We start from the raw sequence: 22,979 nt of genomic DNA on the forward strand, positions 1-22,979 counted from the left end.
ATTATGTTTGGCAAGTCGTCGTAATTCATCCTCAGCAATCACCCTGCAGAATTTTTTTTCAGGATAGGCATCCTCGGGTATTGATAGCGTACGCTTTAGCATTAAAACTTGATTCTCAGAAGATAGACACATATGATCTACGGCGTCTCGCGTTTCTTCAGCGATTTGCTTTAAATTATTTGCAATACATTTAACAAACTCATCTTCGTGCAGTTTCCAATCATTAAGAATTTGCACATACATTTCCTCTTCACGTCCTAAAGGACATTTTTTAAAATCGTCGACATCGCTTTGTGCAATTCCCAATTCCACCAATGCCTGGGCAATTTTCTTCCATAAAGACACAAATGTTGAATTGTCAACTCGAGTTGATGGTACGTGTGCAATAACTTCATTTCTGTAACACTTGATTCTTGTGATATTCGCTTGGATTGACCTATCAGTATCCGGAGGCATCACACCCCATCCTGATGATGGAAAACCACAAATCGTCCGGAGTAGAACTGTAAGTAATGTGACATCAAATGTTTTGGAATCTGGTGGGTTGCCAGACGGAGGAAACAGTAAATCCCACTGAGAATTATTAATAATTCGAGGTTTTAAATTTTGAAGAGATGTTTTTTTTGCAGCCAGTACTCCGGGTAAACTAACAGGTGGATGGATGGTATCAAATGTGTTTCTCAAAGCCTCAGTTCCCTTTTCAACCAAAAGTCTACTGAGTCTTGGCCAATTTGCCATTTCTTGCAAATTAATAGATTCCATGACGTTGAACAAGGGTTAGTTACTGTAACAAAATGGATGTCTTAATTTGACAGATTGTAAAAATTTATCATCAACGTTAAAGTCTCACGCTTTATAATGCAATGAATGCGTTTTTCAGCCTATCATTGGCTGCAAATTACCTAACAAAAGATGTTACAGATTTGACGTATTTTTAAAGAACATTTGTTTTGAAATAACCGTACGCTCATAGTGGCAACAAAGAGCATTAAACATTAAACACTTATTTACTGACGCCGAAGGAAACAGTGTGTTTTGTTGACTCGAGACCGCCGTTTTTGTCCGAGGCGCTACCGATGGCAACAACGAGCGGTCGAGGGTCAACAAAACACACTGCTTTCCCGAGGTGTCAGTAAATAAGTGTTTTGTTATTATATCTAGTGTCAAAACCAGAGGCCAAAGAAGAACTAATTCCTATATGAAACAATATTAAGTTAACTTCAAAAACTTTCCTGTGATTTCCAGGGTCGCGTTGCTGGGAAAGCATAGCAACGGGCATCAAATTTCATAATTTGTCCGAAGAAACAAGATATATGAAGCATGACAAATAGCAAAAACAGAAGAACATGGATACTGTCAAGACAAAGCGGTGTGATTAAGAGAAATAATTCACAATCGCAACTGAGTTGAATGCTTAATATATTCTAATCTTAAAATGCCTCTACACTGATCGATAATTATGTAGCTTATGTTCATCCAAATGCAAATTCATTTGATATTAATTAGACCCTAAAAATCTGCCTAAAATTTTTCGACAAACAGAATTTCTCTCTCAGGCATTTTGATACAAGGGTCGAAGTCTGCTGGAAGCTGTCGAAACCTCTCATCCCTAACGCCTTCATTTACGCGACGAAATCCCATGCAGAGAGCGCCATTCCTTCTACAATGATCGTAAATCAAATTTATCTCGACGTCGTGGATTACTTTGTTCTACGTGCTCGCGGTGGCATATTGAAGGCAGTAGGACTTTTGGTTTTATAGAACTTTATCTATTATCGCAGCTTGGTAATTTCAACCGAATAAAGCCTCCTACAGACATGCAAGTTTTCTATGACAAGTTTTTATGTGACAAGTTTTAATTGTTCGTCCGTACGCCCAACTTTTTACACTTGTTCAAAATCAAGTATACTTGATTTTGAACAAGTGTATTTGTCATAGAAAAAATTGTCAGTCAGCAAAGAAAACTCAGATAATTTGAGCATTTGTATGCAGTAGGACAGCGTACTATAGTATTTTGCAATGGCGCGCTCAAGTTGTCCGCTGTACCGTTACATCGTTGGTTGCAAACTAAATTGTCAAACTAAAATTGCTGACACGTTCACACGAGCAAATAAAACTTGTCAAAGAAAAAACCTGTCATGAAAATTGTCATAGTTGTCATATGATATCAGCAATGTAAATTGTGATATACCGTATCTATAAAAGCATGTTTCTCCTATTTTTACATATGATCTAACCGTCTGTGAGTTTTCGTTAATCTGTCGTTATACTGGTTCGAAATATAACAGAAATGTTGTTGTACATACACACGTACAATTGCCAATTAAAACTTGTCATATAAAAACATGTCATAGAAAACTTGCTCGTCTGTAAGAAACTCAAATGTTTGTTTGTAAAAGACTGCTTTATATCTTTCTCTTAATTGTGCTGACTGTGAGCTTTTATTTGTATTTTTAAGCTATTTCATAATGTATAATTCACAAGTTAAATACTATTAATTTATATTTATAATTAACACTATTAACACAAATAAACACCAATAACAATACGATAATGATATATAAATACTATACGATTTTAAAGTCACAAACTTTTAAACATATTAAAATAGACATGAAAGCCACAACTGCAAGATAGCTCAAATTGCACTATTTCTAACAATACAACAATTTACAACAATTGTGACAGGGTACTCACAACGGGTTTTGGCCAATCATTGTGATCCTATTATACTACAATTGGTTATGAGTTTTGGTAAACTATTCCAGATCCTTGTTGATCTGCTGGAAAATGCAACTATGATAAGCTGCTGTATAGCATTTCTTGATGTGGAATTGGATGGAGTTTGGATGAACGGTTCTTGTTGTTCTCAAGTCCAGAGGTTGTGTAGGAAGGACTGCGCTCAGAAGATTTATTATATCACAATTTATTGAAAAAAACAACATCATATCCAAATACTCATGCCAAGGGGTGATCTGCTAATAGGAGGAAGTTTCTTTCACAAAGAAATGACACACCAAGGATAATTATATTTTGATGCACGTCTCTGTACATGTTCTAATCGGGAGATGAGGTCGCCAGACTGTTCTGAACAAATTTGGGTTGCATAACCGACTTGTGATCTAACGCGAGTAAAGTAGAGAGTACGACTCGCTGATTGACTGCTAATATTTCGTGTGGATCGTTTCAAAAATCCCAGCAATTTATTTGCCTTGGAACATTCTTCCAAAACATGTTTTCGCCAAGTCAAGTTCTTGGAAACCCATACACCTAATTCACGTTCATTTTCTGAGTTTTCTAGGGTTTTGTTTTTATAGTGTAAGGATGATCGACTATCTTGCGCTTCCTGGTAATAGGCTGAGTCTTATATTTCGTTTATTTAAGACCAGCATTCGAGGAACTAGTTTCAAAGTTTGACAGGTCGTCCTGCAACGCTGTAGCATCATCAAGGCAGTTGATTTTTTAAATAACTTTGTGTCATCAGCATAAATTACGATAGAAGAACCCACGATCTGAGCCCTGAGGTACTCCTGATGTTACTGGTGGAGGACATGATGTTGCTCCAAGAATAGTCGTTTGTGGTCTACGATCTTGTAAATATGTGCGAAATAATTTGAGCATGTTACCATTGAACCCAAATCACGAAGACGAACGAGAAGACGTTTGTGGCTCACCTTATCGAAGGCTTTTAAAACGTCCAGGTATAACACATCAATTTGTTTACCACGACCCAACAAGTTACCAAATTTGTCAAATACTTCGATTAACTGGGTGGCGCAACATATTGACAAGGATTAATCTGGCGAAACACGTGCTCAAATGCAGTCAAACAAACGGCGTTCCAATACTTTAGATATTAAAGAAAGTAGACATATTGGTCTGTAATCCCCTGCGAGGGTACTAATTCCGCTTGGAGATTAGGAATTAAACCCGGAACCTGGGAGAACATAGCGGAATCCAAAGTTGTCCAAGTTCTATGTCATGGATGGTCGACGTTGGGTGGTTTTGTAAATTATGCGCATGCGCGAGTAACGACTTGTAATCAACAAACGTTCGGATTGGCTAAGACAGAAAGTTTGTATTTTAATGAGAACGTCAGCAATTTAACTGTCAAAGCGGTGTAATTAAGAGAAATAATTCCCAATCTGCAAGCTTATAAGTGTTTTCACAAGGAACGCTATTTCGTATTTGTTTCGCGGTAAGGATGAGCTGTATTTGTTTCAGCTTTGTATGCCGCTTATTTGCTTAATTTGCTTTTTTGCTGCAGTCTCAAGATGATAGATGATAGATATTTTAGGCCAACATGAGATGATAGAAAATAAATGTGTGCTCGACTAATTACTGTCAACGAGCATCCAAAGCGCATACATCGTTTCATTTGCAATAATTATACATCTAGTTAATCACAATTTATTTAAAATTTGACAAATATTTTTTGAGATACAAGGTGCCTGTTCCCAATCCATGGCGAGAAAATGTGGACATAAGTGGGAGGAGTTAAGTGTCTGACTTTCAAGGGTCATACACAAAGTATTCAGAAGATCAGCAAAAAAATTCCAAAGGAAGCTAAACGATGCGCGCAGCGCGCATAGTCCGGACGGATTCATCGAGAATTATCTCGACTCTCGTTGAGAAAGTCTATGTAATTTTCCTGCTTGGATTATGCGTTATGCCATTGTAGCAAAACGCTATTGCGAATAGCCATACAGTATAAAACATGATCACCTGATATGGCTTGTTTAGCGACGTAGAACAACATATTCGACCGCACATTTCCATTTATGAGCAGTTTAACATTCGCCAAAGAAATAGTTGCGTCAGACATTTAAGAGCTTGTTTCTATATGCTTTAAAAACATTAACCTAACTGCCATAGATGCTAAAATATACTGCGTTTGTTGTTATGAATATTGCGCAAAATTAATTTCAAAATTTCGCCGGTTTCAATATAATTATGTAATATTCCAGCCATAGACGGCAATGCTTATGAATATATTAATTTTGCCTAGAGACTAAGGCTTGGTCACAAAGCTTGTACTAAAAACAAGCAAAATGGATGCATATTCGAGCCAACCTCGTACCCAGGGTCCCCGCGTTTAAATTTCTGGTGACGCGAGGGGGACCCTGGCAAACTCCGATGCCGTGACGTCATGAATCTTGGAGATTACGTAATTTGTAACTTTTTGATCCGGGGGGTGATGGCTCTGTGCAGAACACTGGTGCAGAATGCAGAAGCAAACTTCGCGAAGACAAATAAATACATAACACAAATAAAAGATATATAGACACAAAGATCGTTCTTACAAGATTATTTTTACAAGATTCTTCTTACTTTGGTTTCCCTACTGGCAGCAGCAGTCTACATATTTTTGCAATCTTGTTTACCGAAGATGTATGAAAATTGACATGAAAAGATGAAAGATGAATCACATCACAATCACATTTTATACAATTCAAAGATTGGCTATTTGTGTAGGTTGTGGTTATGATAGATCTCTAAAGTCCAATCAGTATCGATAGGAATCGTTTGGTACATCAACTATAGCCTAATGGACTCATTATTGGATAAAAAAGACAACAACTTTAAGAACGTGACAGTGACTGGCAACTGGCAAGGCTATGAATTCAGTGTATATAAAATTGTATGTATATTTTATGATTAAAATACAGATTGATTTTGTTTGTCCTTATTTTTTATCATTGATGCTAAAGTTTGAAAACACCACTTCTAAAGCACATGTATATGTTATATGATATAGTGGATTTTTTTAAAAGACATGTAGAAATTTCAAATATATAATTCATGATATAAAAATATATAATTATGATGTACAATAATCAGCAAAATTCTTACATAGTTACTTGTACTTATAGGGTTGTCAACAAATAAACTGTCCTTCAATTGCAGACTTGTTCTGCGATTGTTTCAAAATGCTTTCCCAGTGGAGGTCTATATGTATGTTCATTGTAGTTAAAAACTTAAGTTCTATTATAGATATAGTACAATCTACAGACATCCATGCTTTGGCATTCAGCAGTTGATCAATGCAACTTGGTACAATATAAAGTCAGTTTTTATTCCAAATATTTTGTAATTGCAGATTCTAGGCTAGGACCTTTTCCCACTTTATGTTGGACAAGTTCAGAAATGAGGAACAAATTCTATTTGTTGTAATAGCCTTAAAATATGTCAGCAATTTAATATTCAATATGATCAACCCAGATCAAACTGTGCACACACAAACTTGCACAAAACTACAAGAGGAATAGGTTTCAGAGCACATTTGTCTTACACTGTACATACTAGGAATAGATCACTAGAAAACAGAAACTATATATGATTTATAATTGTATTTATTTTGTGGAGAAACACCATGTATATTTATTAATGCAAAGCTTTCAGTCTGTATGCCTGGATTGTCATCAGTGATAATCAAGGCATATGGATCGAATAGTTTGCATTAATAAATATACGTGGTGTTTTTCCACCTTGCAAACGTTTAAAGAACTTGTCATCATAGGCGTACAGGGCCAATTTCAACTGGGGGGGGCTGAGGCTATTTGCCTGAAAATTTTCTTCATCACCAAAATTTTCTAATATGAATCAAGGGCACAGAAGCGTTTTCGATATGCGGGGGGGGGGAGAATCTCACGAGGCACCACCATGCTTGGCATGAAAGAAGAACTTGGAGCCTCAAAACGGCCATTTCACAGTTGAAGGACAGTCGTTATTACCAGATCAACCAAGGGCACATTACAATAGGGTGGATGAAAGTGACCATATGAAAATTGTATCAGTTCCATTTGGTGGTGATCAAATGACCCGAGTCAGGTTTGCTGGTGCAAAGGACTTGCGAGCTGGATCACATACTGCGAAAGAGAGGCTGGACCATTGCAGTCCATTTGAGTTATTCCACACTAAGATGTCCTACCTACAGGTATTGAGATAAATATTAATCACTCAGTAAATACTGTATCAAATGTGATGTCATGAAAGTACATTAGAATGGCTGGTTCCCCTTATTGTATTTGCTGAATGCAATTACCATAATACAGTATAAGTCAAAGTATATAAAGTATAAGTCAAAATTAAAAACACTCATATCTCTCGTGAATCAGTTAACTTAAATATTATTTACTAAATATGTAGTTGTGACTATCAACGTTCTATTAAGTTTTAAAACTTTTAGTTTTGTTGCTGAATCTATAGACTTGCATTTTATTTTGGGCTTAACCACCGTATAAGCTAAACGGGCTTCGAACAACCGGCCCCTGATATTTAATTTGCAGTACCTGTTTCTTTATCCAGAACTCGATATGTCGTGTGTATATAGATTTATACATTTCCACGCGGATCACGAGTTCAAAATCTTCGGTATTAACCAGTAATTGAATAACTTTCTATCACCAAACATATGTTTAAAATTTTTACGCCATATTTGTGAAATTTTTCTATTTTGAGTCTTCCCCCCGGTATGACGTTGCTATAAAAGGCCAGGTCACCAAATAATCCAAGATTTTTGGATTATTTGGTAACCTGGCAATCGGAGTTTGCCAGGGTCCCCCTCGCGTCACCAGAACTTTAAACGCGGGGACCCTGGGTACGAGGTTGTATTCGAGCAAGAAAGGCCGATATTTAGTTTGTTCTGTTAGCCATTCCAGCGCGCTTTTGCTCGGGGGGTCAAATTTCACGGCTGGAATTTACCAATTTTGCACTAAAGTTAGTTTAAAATAACGAACTACGTAAAAATCGTACAGATTTGGGAAGATTTACCGATTGAAACACACTGTACTGGCCGGCAAGCTAAGGGAGATGCGACACTTAGTATTCGCCAATCACAATGGTTAGAAAATGGCATTTATTTGGGCCGCTTTGAGGTATTTACGTACTGGGCTATATATTTTATTTCACCCCTGGTTCATAGTTATATGTCGTGATACCGAATGAAATTTGTATATCGTTATATTACAAATTTTCCGTCGATAAAAGTTGTCACCATGATCTACCAATTTTAGGTCCGACATTTTACGCTTCCCTTAAAGGTTTACGTTAAACACAATTTTATTCCTAACTCCAATACAATTCTATAATAACGTGTCGCCATTTTGTTTACAGAAAAAATTTAGTCCACACGATTAACACGCATGCGTGTCCACAATTTCTCGCCATGCACTGTTCGAAACATGTATGCATGTGCGATCTTTTCGACAATGGGAGATTGAAAAATAGGTGATTGAAAAATTAGTTTAGCTTATAAAAAAACCCATAAAAAGTCACGTTTGTGGCTTTATACTTTGTAAAGTATTATGAAAGTTAATTAGGATGGACATTAGATAACTTGTCACGTTCATTGGTATTCTTTATATAATTTAGCATCAAATGTGGTATAACAACGGCCTAAAACATAGGCGGCCCAGAACTGATCTCACTGACCTCGCGCTACGCTCATGTTGTCTGAACAGTGTTATATTATGACAAGGTAGGCAACTCTCACGCCAAATAAGCTAAAAACGCACGACGGTTGACCCAAACGTTTAAAAAGAGCCAATCAGCTTTCTATTCTCAATTTAAAAAATATGACGAAGGTATAGGCAAGGTGTCCCCAGCATAGGTTTTGAAATATATTTGCCAGAAACCATAAAAACATTCACGTTTTATACATGCATAGGAATACATTTGAATGCTAAAAATATAGCATAAATGTAGTAAAATTATTCAAGTTTAATGTGTTGTACTTTTTTTTTCTTATTCGCCATATTTTTATGAAATATTTGCGGTTTTGTGAAGGTGTTTGGGTCAACCGTCGTGCGTTTTTAGCTTATTTGGCGTGAGAGTTGCCTACCTTGTCATAATATAAGACTGTTCAGACAACATGAGCGTAGCGCGAGGTCAGTGAAATCAGTTCTGGGCCGCCTATGCCTAAAATAGACAAAACACTTTTCGACGTTTCGACCCGAGTATGAAAATGATCATCATACTAACTCTCCTGACGAAGGCACTTAAAACACTCGAGATCGTGTTTTATGATATTTTAACAAAGTTTATGAAACGCTTTTACAAAAAGGTTTACGAAATGACTGTTAAATTGCTGACGTTCTCATTGAAATACAAACTTTCTGTCTTAGCAAATCAGAACGTTTGTTGATTATCAGTCGTTACTCGTGCATGCGCATAACTCACAAAACCACCCAACGTCAACCGTCCATGACATAAAATTTGGACAACTTTGGATTCAGCTATGTTCTCCCGGGTTCCAGGTGTAATTTCTAATCTCCACGCGGAATTAGTACCCTCGCAGACGCTCCGCGCCCGCTCGAGGACAAACTCCGAACGCGATACAAAGTTATACAGATTAGCAGATTGATTTATTGCAGGCTCTGGGTACGAGGCAGTCTTGTAATTGTATTTTTTCAGAACATGTTAATCAAGACGCAATTCAGCCGCTCGGCTGTCAAGTAATTTTTGTTAAACATTAATTTTTATTAAACATTAATTATATATCTTCTATCTATCTTGTGAGGTAGACTAAGTACATAATTCCCATCCTCGTTCCCAGGTTTTCCGCGTACTGCGTGTGCTAAACAATGAGCTATATTATATTTCCTGGAGGATTTGCTCTGGATCAAAAAGTGAAGCAAGAAACATGGCGGACTTTTCCGTGCTGACGCCAGATATGATCCCAATGGTAATTACCACTGAAAACCGTGATACAGTGCTTCAGGCGCACTCCTTTGCAAACCGGCTGTTTTAGAAGAATATTTTTTATTTTTTGTGCTTACTCTGTGTTTTTTCCAACGAATCATAATATTTTTCCTACTTTGTTTTGGTCTTGAGAAACAATTGACTCTTTTTCAGTTTGTGGATGCAATTAGTGGCAAGAAGGGATGAATATCGACTCACACTTGTAAGATCTTATATGTTTACTTTTGAAGATTAATCGACGGAAATAAAGTAAAAATAAAATAGAAATAAAATGCATGAGATTCACGCTAGTAATAACAAATCGAAGTTTTATTTGCATAAATTGTTTTTATACGCAATTCATTTATAAATGGAGTTGTTTTTGCAATCCTTTCGATTTCTTGTTCTAAATGATGTATTTTAAATTTAGTTGCCAGATCTTTACATTTCCCTGAGCATTATCTAATACCATTTTATCGAACCCTGTATCCATCTGTAGCCGTAACATCAAGCAGAATAGTAGTTGTTTGGTAACTCAGACAAGTCTAAAATACCTGTTATAAACTGCTATTCTACCAGACTGTTTGTGAAGTCACACAGTAGAAGAATGTCTGGTTTATATAATGTCAATTATAGGAAAACAAAAGAAAGTTTACGTACTTTCCATCTCTGGGCAAAAACTATACACAGTACAAAATTACAAATTATGAGTATGATAGACCATAAAATGCTAAGTAACATAATAAATCTGTTCTTTCTGGACTTCTAACATTTCAATAGCAGATGCAGTCCTAACATACCAATTGCTTAGGTCATGTAGTGTTATTCTGAAGAACCTCTACCAGCTACAATTTAATGATATAATAAAAATATAACAAAGCAAGCTGAGTGATTAACATTATCATGCAAATTCGGGATTCAAGTTATTAAACACACAAAAGATGCAAAATCTGGTGATCCTTGGTCACTAATTAATGTGAAACATTGAACATTTAGGCCTCCTGAGTTTTTTGATGCTTTATAATTTAATTTGATTTTTTATTTTGCCAAAGATTTACCAGGTTCACTTATTACAGGTGGACTTAATCACTTAAAGACTGCTAGACTGGTCAGTTATGTTTTATAAGCTGGCAAAAGGTCAAGAAGGATATAAAAGACAAGGGGCTACATTGTCTTGTGTTTTTCAATCATCCAGTTTGCCAATCTTGGGCCTTTTCAAATTTGGCGTTAACTCTTCAAATGAGAAGAGACTATTCAGAATTGGCTGCCCTATAGCTGAATGACGTTAATTATAATTTTTTTACACATATATACCATGAAATTATCAACCAGCAAAAGTGGTGAATAATATATAGCTAATACCATTTTAGCCAACAAATTGTATCCCAAACCTAAATAACTTTCTGTTGATATGATATTAAACTTCATGTTCAAATTCGTTTGCAATTTTGGTTCGCAAATGTTAACAAATTTTATGTCACCTTTAATTACTGAATTTTTTCAGCTATTAGTAATCGTTTGTCACATTTAAAGCTAGAACAATTAACGTGGCAATTGTTTAGATCTTGAAATGAAATCAACACATGGTTAAAAAGGTAGAAAAATAAAAATTCGTAACGAAAAAAATTTACCGCTAAGCACAGAATACCTATCAGTTTAACAAATGGTTAAAAAGGTAGAAAAATAAATGTTCGTAACGAAAAAAATTTAGAATTTCTCTGTTTTTCATCTCGTAATGGATCGCCGGTAACGCCGGTCGATTACGGTAAAGTAATGGACCGCTGAAAATTCTCAGTTAATCACTGAGCTCCATTTCTCCGAAATGACGCTTGCCATACAATAAAACTTTTTAATAACTCTAATTTTATATACGGCTCAACATTTGGCGTGAAGTATTTCAGCTCAAAACTCAATAAAAAGCAAAAAGTAAAAAGCACTGGCTTCAATTTCCCCCTCAGAGTTATCGTTCCAGTTTGTTTAGAGTTCGATGGAGCGGGCTCGATATTAAGGCGTGTCATTGGTCATTGCCCACTGGAACCATATCTGGCGTAATTAATGCCAACTGCGATCTGATTGGCTGCGAGAAATAAATAAACTCATTTATAAATAGGAAATTTGATGCCAAATATGTCACCGAATGACATTCAAAACAAAGAAAGATGTCACACGTTGTATCCAAGCGCACAAGACGATTCAACTGTAATATATCAATCAAAATTGTAACCAATTCACAAGCTCCACTCCTTGAATAATATCCGTGAGTCAGCACTTTTCTTATGGCAGAGACAACAAATTTTTGCGGAAAAGTAACTGATTTTCCTAGGGAGCCTGGGAACGATGATGACTGAACTACATGAGATTGGTTATTTAAAAAAACTATAAAACAAATTACAAGACTTGCAATGAGGAATGTTAAGCACATAGAGACTGTTCCATTATATTCAATTATCAAACTATTCAGCTTGTTTGTTGCTTTGTAGAATTTTGTTTAAAAAATTGGTCTACTTATCTATGATACGATTTGAAGAAGCACGAGTTTCCTGGCAAAGTGGATGCATTGGGCACCTATCTGATGGTTGGTTTGACCAATTCAGAGAATCATTAGCCTCCTAACGAGAGCTTATGGCAAAAGGTAGTGGTTACAAGTCTTTCTTTAAGGAAAAGCTACATCGTACACACCCTTGTCACTTTTGCTTCTTGTGAACCTAGGTCCTTTTCTTAAAGAGATATATATGCCTTGAATCTCGGCTTCAAGGCGTTTAAAATGTACTTGCTTCTGGAAGAAATTGACTATTTTTTTTATTTCGTCATCTAGTCAAGACAATCGCGTGTTTTTAGTTCGATGGCAATCTTTGAAATTGAACATCAATTGCTTGAACATTATTTAGCTTTGCTAGAGCAATCTCCGGAGTGCTGGTCACTAAGAATTTCATGTACTTGGGAAGTTCGGGAAAATAATCGCGAATCAAATTAATCATTTCATCTTTTTTATTTGGCGAGATTTTATTCAAGCCATCCATGACGATTAAAACAGGTTCAACTAAATCCAAGTCATCCAAAGTATTTTTAAAGTATACTTGAAAGGCAGCCTTTAGACTGTCTATCTGATGCGGCCGCTTCAAGTTATCAAGTAGCAGTTTTTTAAAAGTAGGAAGGTTCTCACTCATCTGACTTGCGAGACACTCTAACACCACCATAGGATCGCTTAGATTTGAATTATTAGAGTCGAAAAAGAAACATGCAGCCAACTGCTTACTCTTCTTAAAGTCTTCACACACTTTAGCTGCAAACTCCGTTTTACCAAATCTTGGGCCAGCTGTTAATAACAATACCATTGACTCACTGTCGATTTTCACGAACCAAATGTCAACTTCCTTTAATAGCCACCCATTCTTGCCACACGGAAAAAGCTCTGCTTTGTTTTTAACTAAAGTATCGAATCTATGATGAGCAAGTGTTAGTAAGATATCTTCATCTCTTCTTTGAGCGCATGTTGCAATATCATGCTTAAAATCTGTCATTACTGCCAGCGTCAATTCATGATTTTCACATTCCATCGCCCTCCCTTCAAGTCCTGAAGGACCAGTTTTTATTTCGTCGATATCACTCTGGGGGATGTTCAATTGTACTAACGCGAGAGAAATCTTAGCCCATAAAGATCGAAATCTTGAATCATCCACTTGAGTTGACACTGCATGCGCGAAAACCTTATTTCTTAAGAGTTTGATTCTTACGATATTTGCCTCCATCGACCGATCAGTATCCGGAGGCATTTCATTCCATCCTGTTGATGGAGGTACTAAGCTACAAATGTTCCGGAATAGAATTACGAATAATGTGATGTCAAAGGTTTTGGAATCTGGTGGGTTGCCAGACGGAGGAAACAGTAATTCCAACTGAAAATTTTTAATAACTCGAGGTTTTAACCCTTGAAGAAATGTTTTGTTTGCAGCCAGTACTCCGGGTAGACTAACAGGTGGATGGATGGTATCAAATGTATTTCTCAAAGCTTCAGTTCCTTTGTTAACCAAAAGTTTAGCGAGTCTTGTGTAATTTGCTTCTTGTGAACGGAAATCCATTGCACTAAAATTTACTTCTAAAAGCCTGAGGTCCTCTGTCAATCAAAAGCCTTACAAAATTTACCATTTCTTGCAGGTGAACTGAAGCCAGTTACTGTAAAAAAACGAATGGCTTACTTGGATAGGTTTCACAGGAATTGTTTGATAGGTCTTCATATATCTCACGATCTTCGCTGTGAACACATATGGTGATATCACATTGACCAGATGTGCGAGGGAAAATTGCTCCGTATGTCTAACGAATTACGAAATAACATTGGGGTCTAACCTCCTAAAATGTTACCCAAATCAAGAGAGCTTATTCATTATTCCGGTAGCGAAAAAAGATATTTTAAAACAATTAAGTTCTGGGAATTTTGAGAAACTTGAAATTTTCATTGCATCCTCACAATTATAAGTGGTATAGGTTAACACTAAGTATCAAAACATATTAATTGCGCGCATAATTATACCGTAGAAATACATGCATGCAGCAACCCCTCGCTATTTTAAACAATTTCTTGAGCTAACTCGACCTAAAAGTCAGTGTATCATTTTTTATCCAACATCTTATAGCTAACGATTCCATCAACGGTACAAAAATAGGCATAAAGTTTTAAATTCATGCTTCAAACTATTAAAACAGTACAAAATCTTCAGCGATAGATAATAGTTGTATAACCTTGGGGAGGTTATTTAGCAGAACATGAAAGTATAGTGACACGGGATTAATCGACCTAGATTAAGGTTGTGTTCGAGGATAGGTTAACATTTATGCAAGGGTGAGTTACCGCTTACGTGTTGAGTTTTGATCAATACCACTAATTTTTCTGAGCTGAACTAACTTTGCCAGAACTATTGCATAAAGAAATAGACCCCCACAAGCGGCGAAAAATTAACAACGGTGAACGGAATAATATAAACAAGCTGTAAGAAAACATAATACAAGCCAAGTTGACTTAAGCTGTTGATACTGGCCCAAATTTGACAAGAACTTTACTTAAATCTTTTAAAAATAAGAACTTTATTGCAAAACGAGCGATTAAATTTATGTATACTGGTATATGCTTTATTCGATCTTTATCGTTACCGCAACGAGCTTTCTTTATATTATTTGTGCATGTTACATATTTCTCATGTGAAGTTCAATGTTTGAAACGAACATTTGCAGATTTTAATTAGCGTACCTTTTTCGGAATAATAAATTATTTTACATATGTAGTCCTATTTTATTTTAGATTATAATTATATGTATGATGGAAATGTCATTTCCGGTCAAAGTAAACAAGCAAGCAAACATGGAAAAGACATTTAACTGAAATCCAATATTTAGGCCAAAATCTCCCAAATGCACATAAACTAAAAATATATCGGCATCGTCGGCTCAGAACTATTGTGACATTTTGTCCCACGTTTTAGTCCACGTGTCACCTATTTTTCGTTAAATTCGCATTTCCACAGTTCCAAATTTTTCACAAAGCGACATTTAACGGCAGTAGTATTAAAAGTAAGAATGCAATGATAATTCTAGTGCTAATTTTCCCAATAATCTTTCAATATTTTCTAGTATTCATGTTAGAGAATTGAATCCACATTTTGTGGCATGAATACTTGAATACAAGAAAAATTATTTAGAACTTATAATTATCAATTAAATAGCGTGTAAGTTATAAACAAGAATGAAAATAAGAATTTTAAAACAAGACTTTATAATCCTATGGCTATGCAACGGTATATATTTCGCCCTTAATTGTGCGAATTGTAATTGTAGACAAAGTTTATATTCCGTTAGAATTTTTTGTTTCACACGTATTGGATTCCTTGCAAAATCGCTTCCTGTAGGGGTAAATGTCATCTAAGCGTACGCGCACGCATGGTTTGGTATCTCTCTATGTCTCGTTCTTAACAAGAATCAGGGCCTATAAACATCGCGGGAAAATGTCTGGGCATGCAGCAAATTTCAAAAGCATTCAGGGAAATTTGAATACCAATTTTTAAGAATAACAAGACGCCTTCACTTGGGATACAGTTATCTCGTTTGACTTTGTAACACCTAATTTTTGGTGTTACGGCATGTTCGTGACACTCGCGCGAGAAACGATCCTAGGACGATTTCGATTCGTTCGATGACTTCGTGCCGACCACGCGTGTTTCTCGTAAGGGACGCGACGCAAAAGGAAAAACCGAGCTGCGTATAAGTTAAACGAACTAGTCGGTATCTATAAACGTTTTAACTTGAAATCTACCAAGATGCTTTGAAAATCTAACAGCATTTATCATCTTCATAAAACATGATATGAATAATATTTAGGAAAACAAACCTTTCTGAGAGCTATATTTCAACTACATCTTGACAATTCCACAGAATGAAGACAGAAATAAACCAGATACACTGAATGTTGGTAAACAAACCTAGACAAAAGGCACACAAAAAATCACCCTTCTGTTTGCGTAAAAAATACTTTTATATACTAGAATTACAAATTGAAAGTGAAATGCTGTGAGTGAGTGAATACACGTAGCACCTTTATCTTCCCCAGTCATTTCTTGGGTAGTCTTCTGGGGCCGGTTGTTTTAAGCTCGTTTAGCTTAAACAGCGGATAAGTCAAAAATAGAAAGCAAGTCTATCGTTTTATTCAACAAACGAACTAAATGTTTTTGACCATAATACAAAGATACTGTTTACAACTACCACACTGTGCAACTACATATTCAGTGCATAATATTCAAGTTGACTCATTCAAGAGAGACGTAAGAGTGTTATTTAAGTTTGACTTATCCGCTGTTTAAGCTAAACGGGCTTGATGCAACCGACCCCAGGATAGTGATGGCAATATTACGTGTCAAAAGACTTGATCTTGTTTATATTATAATAAACGTAAACAATATTCACAGTTAAATATTATATCCCGGTTATGCTAATGAGAATTCTCTCCCGAGTTGATCGCACATAAGTGTGAATATGAAGTATCACGCATTTGCATAGGATGAAACCGCAAAACTATGCTATGTGTGCTCAAAAATTCATCCTGACAAACAAAAATCGCTGATATCGAGATGCACGTCAAAAAACATGATTTACTAAAATTCTGTATAGCGTAGGTTCGATTCCTGCCGGAGGAATTATGCGAATGCATGAGCAATGCTCATTGGCATAACTCCACTCGAAATTAAGACCCTTCAAACCTCCGGAAACGTTAAATGTTAAACTATAAACTAATTAGGTTACACTGTGATATTTCGATGTTGGGCGGAACCTGTCAAAACTGTCGAAATATCACAGTGTAACCTGATTTTGCCTGGATTTTATGCAAACCTCTGTTCGTGTCTCAGATTTAAACAACTTTCTGCGGCAGGCCTAGCCAATATTTATCACAGTACAGACGGCTTCGCTACTATTTACTTGAGAAAATACAAAACATTATACTGTCGAAACTTTCCCCGATTGGCCAGGCAGTAACGCGATTTCGTCTTGCAGCTCTTGAGGAAAAAGACTTTCCATTTAAAGTGTCAAACCGGCCAAACCAGGGGCGCCGGTGTCACAGGAAATTTGGCCCCCCCGAAAATTTGGCCCCCCCGAAAATTTGGCCCCCCCGGGCCAAATTTCCTAGGAAATATGGCCACCCCGGGCCAAATATCCTAGGAAATTTGGCCCCCTCTTCGGAAATTTGGCCCCCCTCTAAAAAACATAGTTTACCTTACCATTTTAGAGCTAGAGAACTTAAGTGTATAAAAGTTTTAAGTGTATAAAAGTCTATCTAGCTGTACTCTTGTTTGAGTTACAACTTACAAACAGCACTGACGGATTTTGTATGGTGCATGTAACCTTGTTTTTGTGTTTGCCGATTGTTTTTAAACGTTTTTATGCAAATTTGTATTAATTACTCCCTAAATGTTAGCCGCATGCACATTAACACTTTCGCCAACGCATGTTGTCATCGCTTGCTAAAGTGTGGTTGTTATTCTGACGAATTTCATATTAGGTTCAGAAACTTGTTGAATATTGAGTCAAAAGTTCGCGATTTCAAAACTATATATATTTCATATATATATATATATTGAGAGTATAAAGTATGTTATCGAGGGGGACCAAATTTCCGAACTGTGAAATACGTGATTTGTCCTCCCCAGAAATTCTTAATTTGGCGACCTTATAAAGGCTATAAATTATAGGCTTAGCGGTTATACATACATAGGAAAGGTTGTTTTAGGAAATTACCACTTATTTATTTCTCGATTAAAGCCTCTAGTAATGTTATGATAATCCTAAAGTTATGCACGTGCACATTAACAATATTCGTCTTAGCTCTTCGCTGAGATGAAAAGGTTTTACACAAATAAATGAAGCAAACTAAGTATGAATACAAACAAACATTTACGATCTTGCTTTTAGAAGAAGCTTCGCGATTCTCAAACTCATGGCAGTAAAGTATACGTTTTCGAGGGGGCCAAATTTCCGAAAGGGGGGCCATATTTCCTAGGAAATATGACCCCTAGGGGGGCCAAATTTCCTAGGAAATATGGCCCGGGGGGGCCAAAATTTGGGGGGGCCAAATTTCCTGGGACACCGGAGTATCGATAATAACGGGGCAGATATTCATATATTCGTGTTCGCAGATCGTAAAAACAATCAATTTCAAGAGGAGTTAATAATGCAGAACACGAATATATGAATATCTGCCCCCGTTATTATCGATATTCCGGCGCCCCTGGGCCAAACTATAATAAATAACCGCCAGGAAGAGCTACATGCTTTTCGACGCTTGAAATTCCGTAGAAAACAATGAACTTCAGCTATATTTTTACCCTCCACTGCTTATTTTTGAAGCGCGCTAGGCAGCTCGGTATGGATTTCTATCTGACAATGTTCGATTTTGCTCTGATTAGCTAAAATTTTCGACCCAGATCACCTGGAGAAATATATGACTGCAAAATCAACTCGCCTGAAGCAATTAACATATATTTCCAACAGTGAAATGTTATACTTTTAGTATCTGTTGAATCGTCAAAATCTACCAATTTACCTGTTCAAAAACACTATAAAAAAGCTTCAAAATAGCAGATTTTTCACCACCTATACAAAGCTTGTACGGGTTTTACAGTTAGATGATGCGGCTTACTTATGAAAGTAAGTAGATATCTTATCTTACTTTTTATATAGAACTGATCAATCGAAAAAAAGGCACGTCAAAGAATTGTTTAATATAATGAATATAATATATACACCCCTCAAATTAGGCGGTCTAACTGCGACGGTTCTGGTGGTTTTATTACAGCGGCGTAGCCAGAACGATAATTGGGGGGGGGGGGCATATTCATATATTCGTGATACGCAGGATTAATTTCTTTTCAAATCAATTGTCTTTACAGTCTGTTTACATGCATATATGAATATGGACCCTCCCAATTATCGATGCTGGCTACGCCACTGTTTTATTAGAGTTCACTGTTACATAATGGCGGACAACTTCAGTTTCATTTGTAGTAGAAACGTAAATAACGTAATAGAAATTAAGAAAATACGTAATAGAATCAAAACGTGATAGAATTAACAGAAAAATAATGTAGTCGAACTGAAAGGTTTCCCCCTTATTTTTCACTTTAATAGCTCCTTTTTTGTTTGAAGGAAAAAGCGTTCATGTTGAAAAAATCTTCTCTAATCGAGAAACTAAGCTAACATTATGTTTTGCTTTGACGCAAGTCGCAGGCATTCTTAAAAAATAGGTAGGCGGCGCGTACATATGGCTAGCCAAAATTAATTCATTCCGATTACACTGAACGTAATATATAGTTGCATCAAAGTGGCAATTAAAAGGAATAAAGTTTATAAGGTTTAAATCTTACCATTACCTTTCGTAAAATATACTTTCGATGGAGCTAATAACTTTAAGCATTATTTTGTTTCTGTTGAAAGTGAGAGGTTTGTTGAAAGACTGAAAACTGGAGTATTTTTCCTCTAAATGCATGAATGTAAAACCTTGCAACTACTTATATAGATTTCAAATTTTGAAATCGACTCTGCCAAAAATACACCTTTTGCCGATTGATATTGAAATGAATATATATATTGGCTTTATCATTTATTGACCTGGAGTGAGGGGGATTCAACGCAATATTTCCTGAAGGCTTGATATTTTGACGAAATATCATTACTGAGGGAAATATTTTGCCGAAACTCACGAGCGGAGGGTCTATAAATGATATAATTATACCGAAAAATATTGTGAAATTGTAGAATAGCCAAACATACAGTACAAAGGTTCAGAAAAGTATTTCTATATAAAAGGTTCAGGAAAGTATTCAGAAAAGGTTCAGAAAAGTATTTCAGTAAACTGACCAAATCGTCGATATAAATATATATATAGTATATAAACATGCGTACATAATTTTCAGCTAAAGGTGCCATTTTGGACACTTAAAATGAAGTGTAAAGTCAACATAACAAGGGGTTAACCTCTTTCGATATTCTGAACATTTTTATGTATCTTATTATATGACATATGTAGGCTATATTTAATCTGTATATTTTTTGTCAGTATAGTTTAATAGTTTATATAGCAAAATTGTACTTTATAAACAGATAGTAACACAAACAGAACAATAGAATTAGAATTCAGTGCGACATAACAAACTGTAGATCATAAAACCTCGTGAGCCTCCAACAATACCTAGCTGACAACACACGCACACGAGACACTGTACCTTTACAGGCTTAATTCTTACATTCATGTAATAACGTGCAAAAATATTCAATAGTATTCTCATAATGAAGTAAAATAACAAATCAATTAGCTTACTAGAGTTCTCGTGATGGATCTTAGATGTTCACATGATTGTTCAATGTAAAGCGTGGTCCGTGGTCGCCGATCAAAGATGTAATACAGCAAGTGTAGAATAAAACAGCTTCAAGCCTTCTAAGAATATATATATAGTTCGAACGAAGGATATATTATACAATTCAGTTCAAAGTATAACGATACTTTATTTCAAGCTAAAGGCGTAGATGAGACCTGCGAGAGGCTATCCATTAAAGCCAAGCTCATATTCTGACACCACGTTTTTATACTTCGAAAATTTGGTAAAATACCTTTTTAAAAGGGAAATCCCCGATTTTGTAAATTCATGTTTATTGTTTCCTGGGTAAATTGAATAATATATAAAGGTGTAAATTTTATGAAAAAAATCTTACATGCCACTATCTTACAATCTATATTGCTATCCTAATATAATAACGATGGTGAATATCTTTCAAGACTCTGGAAGGAAATTTCGGGAACTCCTTTATACAGAAGGGAAACCCCTCGTGCACCGAAGGTTATTTAACAATTATTGGATGAGGTTGAGTGTGATATCGAGAATTATCAAGCCGAAGTTTGCATTATTCGCCATAGCGAAGCTGAGGTAGCACTGACGTACTGTCAATTGCTGAATGTATACGACATTCTCAAGCCAAGGCATACAATTTACAAGTATATGCAGGGTATGCGTATATTTCATTTTTAAAAAGCACTAAGATCAAAGACTTTTTCAATTTCGATAATTACATGGCTAGATTTCTTTAAAATGAAACCAGACATATACCAAACCGGTAAATTGAAAAACGTAAGGTAGAATCGCCACCAAATATCCTAGTTATATCCGGCTACATACTACTTTTAGTTTCCAAATTTTAACTAATCTGACCATATCGCCAATATAAAATATATATGTATATATATAGTATATAAACATGCGTATACATAATTTTCGCATGCTTCCTGGGCTGCTATAGTCAAAGGTGCTATTTTGTACCCTTAAAATGAAGTGTAAAGTCAACATAACAAGAGGTTATATAACCTCTTTCGATATTCTGAACATTTTTATGTATCTTATTATATGACATATGTATATTTAATCTGTATATTTTTGGTCAGTATAGTTTAATGCGCATGGGTTTTGGTTATAGCAATCCGTGATGCACTAACCACCATGAAGTTGAAGCTAAGTCACCCCCAGTATTTGCACGCAAAAACAAACACGACCATGGAGGACAAAAGTATTTTGTTGTGATTTCGTAAATCTGATAAAAACTCCCGAAAAAATTTTTAGGGAGATAAATAACTGATTTTGTTAGTACTTCCTGCCAGCTGAGACATTCTTGATGTTAGTAGAAGGCATTTTATGGACCTATATTTTTGGAAATGCGGAGTAAGACGGCTCTTTGCTAAGAAAAAGTGTAATGGCTAGCGTGACAATGCAGGATTGGAGCAAAGTCAGATAAATGCATTATATAGCAAAATTGTACTTTATAAACAGATAGTAACACAAACAGGACAATTAGAATTACAATTCAGTGCGACATAGCAAACTGTAGATTACAAAACCTCGTAAGCCTCCAACAATACCTAGCTAACAACATACGTACGCATGCACACGAGACACTGCATGTACCTTTACAGGCTTAATCCTTACATTCATGTAATAACGTACAAGAAATATTCAATAGTATTCTCATAATAAAGTAAAATAACGAATCAATCAGCTTACTAGAGATCTCGTGATGGATCTTATAGATGTTCACATGATTGTTCAATGTAAAGCGTGGTCCGTGGTCGCCAATCAAAGATATAATACAGCAAGTGTAGAATAAAACAGCTTCGAGCCTTCGAAGAATATATAGTTCGAACGAAGGATATATTATACAATTCAGTTCAAAGTATAACGATACTTTTTTCAAACTAAAGACGTAGATGTGACCTGCGAGAGGCTATCCATGCATTAAAGCCAAGCTCGTATTCTGAATGACTGGCGTTTTAATACGTTTTAAGATGGGAATGCGGGAAAAAACCTTTTTAAATGGGAAAGCCCCGATATTGTAAATTCATGTTTCCTGGGTAAATTAAATAATATGTAAAGGTATAAAGGTGTAAATATTATGAAAAAAATCTTACATGTCACTAATGGCACTATCTTACAATCTATATATTGCTATCCTAATATAATAAAGATGGTGAAGAACTTTCAAGACTCTGGAAGGAAATTTCGGGAACTCCCTTTATACAGAAGGGAAACCCCTTGGGAAATGAAGGCTATACAAAGTTCTATATCCCTGCTAAATTATAAATAACTCTAAAAGGAATAAAAAAACGATAGAAGAATTTGCACACTTTTGACTATAGTATTAATATTATTACATAAACAATCACTTATATAATCACTTATATTATCAACTTACCATACACTACGTGCTTTGACCTGGCC

The 22,979-nt window shown here is 35.8% G+C and overlaps 1 protein-coding gene across 3 annotated transcripts; it reads right to left on the reverse strand.

The window, feature by feature from the left end:
* Positions 1–5,623: 5,623 nt before the first annotated feature.
* LOC114525234 lies at positions 5,624–22,496 on the reverse strand. Of its 3 annotated transcripts, none has more exons than XR_003687174.1 (3): positions 22,266–22,496; positions 16,061–16,151; positions 5,624–6,931 (listed from the first exon to the last, which is right to left on the reverse strand). XR_003687174.1 is itself a non-coding variant. In XM_028546457.1 (3 exons), the coding sequence occupies exon 3, from the start codon at positions 13,758–13,760 to the stop codon at positions 12,516–12,518; it is 1,245 nt and encodes a 414-aa protein (XP_028402258.1). In that variant the 5' UTR covers positions 13,761–13,854; positions 16,061–16,151; positions 22,266–22,496; the 3' UTR covers positions 9,622–12,515. The 3 variants fall into 3 exon arrangements, 2 of the variants coding, with proteins under 2 accessions (XP_028402258.1, XP_028402259.1); XM_028546457.1 differs by lacking the exon at positions 5,624–6,931 and adding an exon at positions 9,622–13,854; XM_028546458.1 differs by lacking the exons at positions 5,624–6,931; positions 22,266–22,496 and adding exons at positions 9,622–13,854; positions 20,537–20,596.
* Positions 22,497–22,979: the final 483 nt, after the last annotated feature.

The sequence above is a fragment of the Dendronephthya gigantea genome, unplaced genomic scaffold (assembly GCF_004324835.1).
Source record: "Dendronephthya gigantea isolate DGI-Jeju-01 unplaced genomic scaffold, DenGig_1.0 000033F, whole genome shotgun sequence".
In the NCBI taxonomy this organism is placed as follows: domain Eukaryota; kingdom Metazoa; phylum Cnidaria; class Anthozoa; order Malacalcyonacea; family Nephtheidae; genus Dendronephthya; species Dendronephthya gigantea.

Bases quoted from the DNA above. Each gene is read 5' to 3' on its own strand.
- LOC114525234 (XM_028546457.1), bottom strand. From the start codon at position 13,760: ATGGATTTCCGTTCACAAGAAGCAAATTACACAAGACTCGCTAAACTT.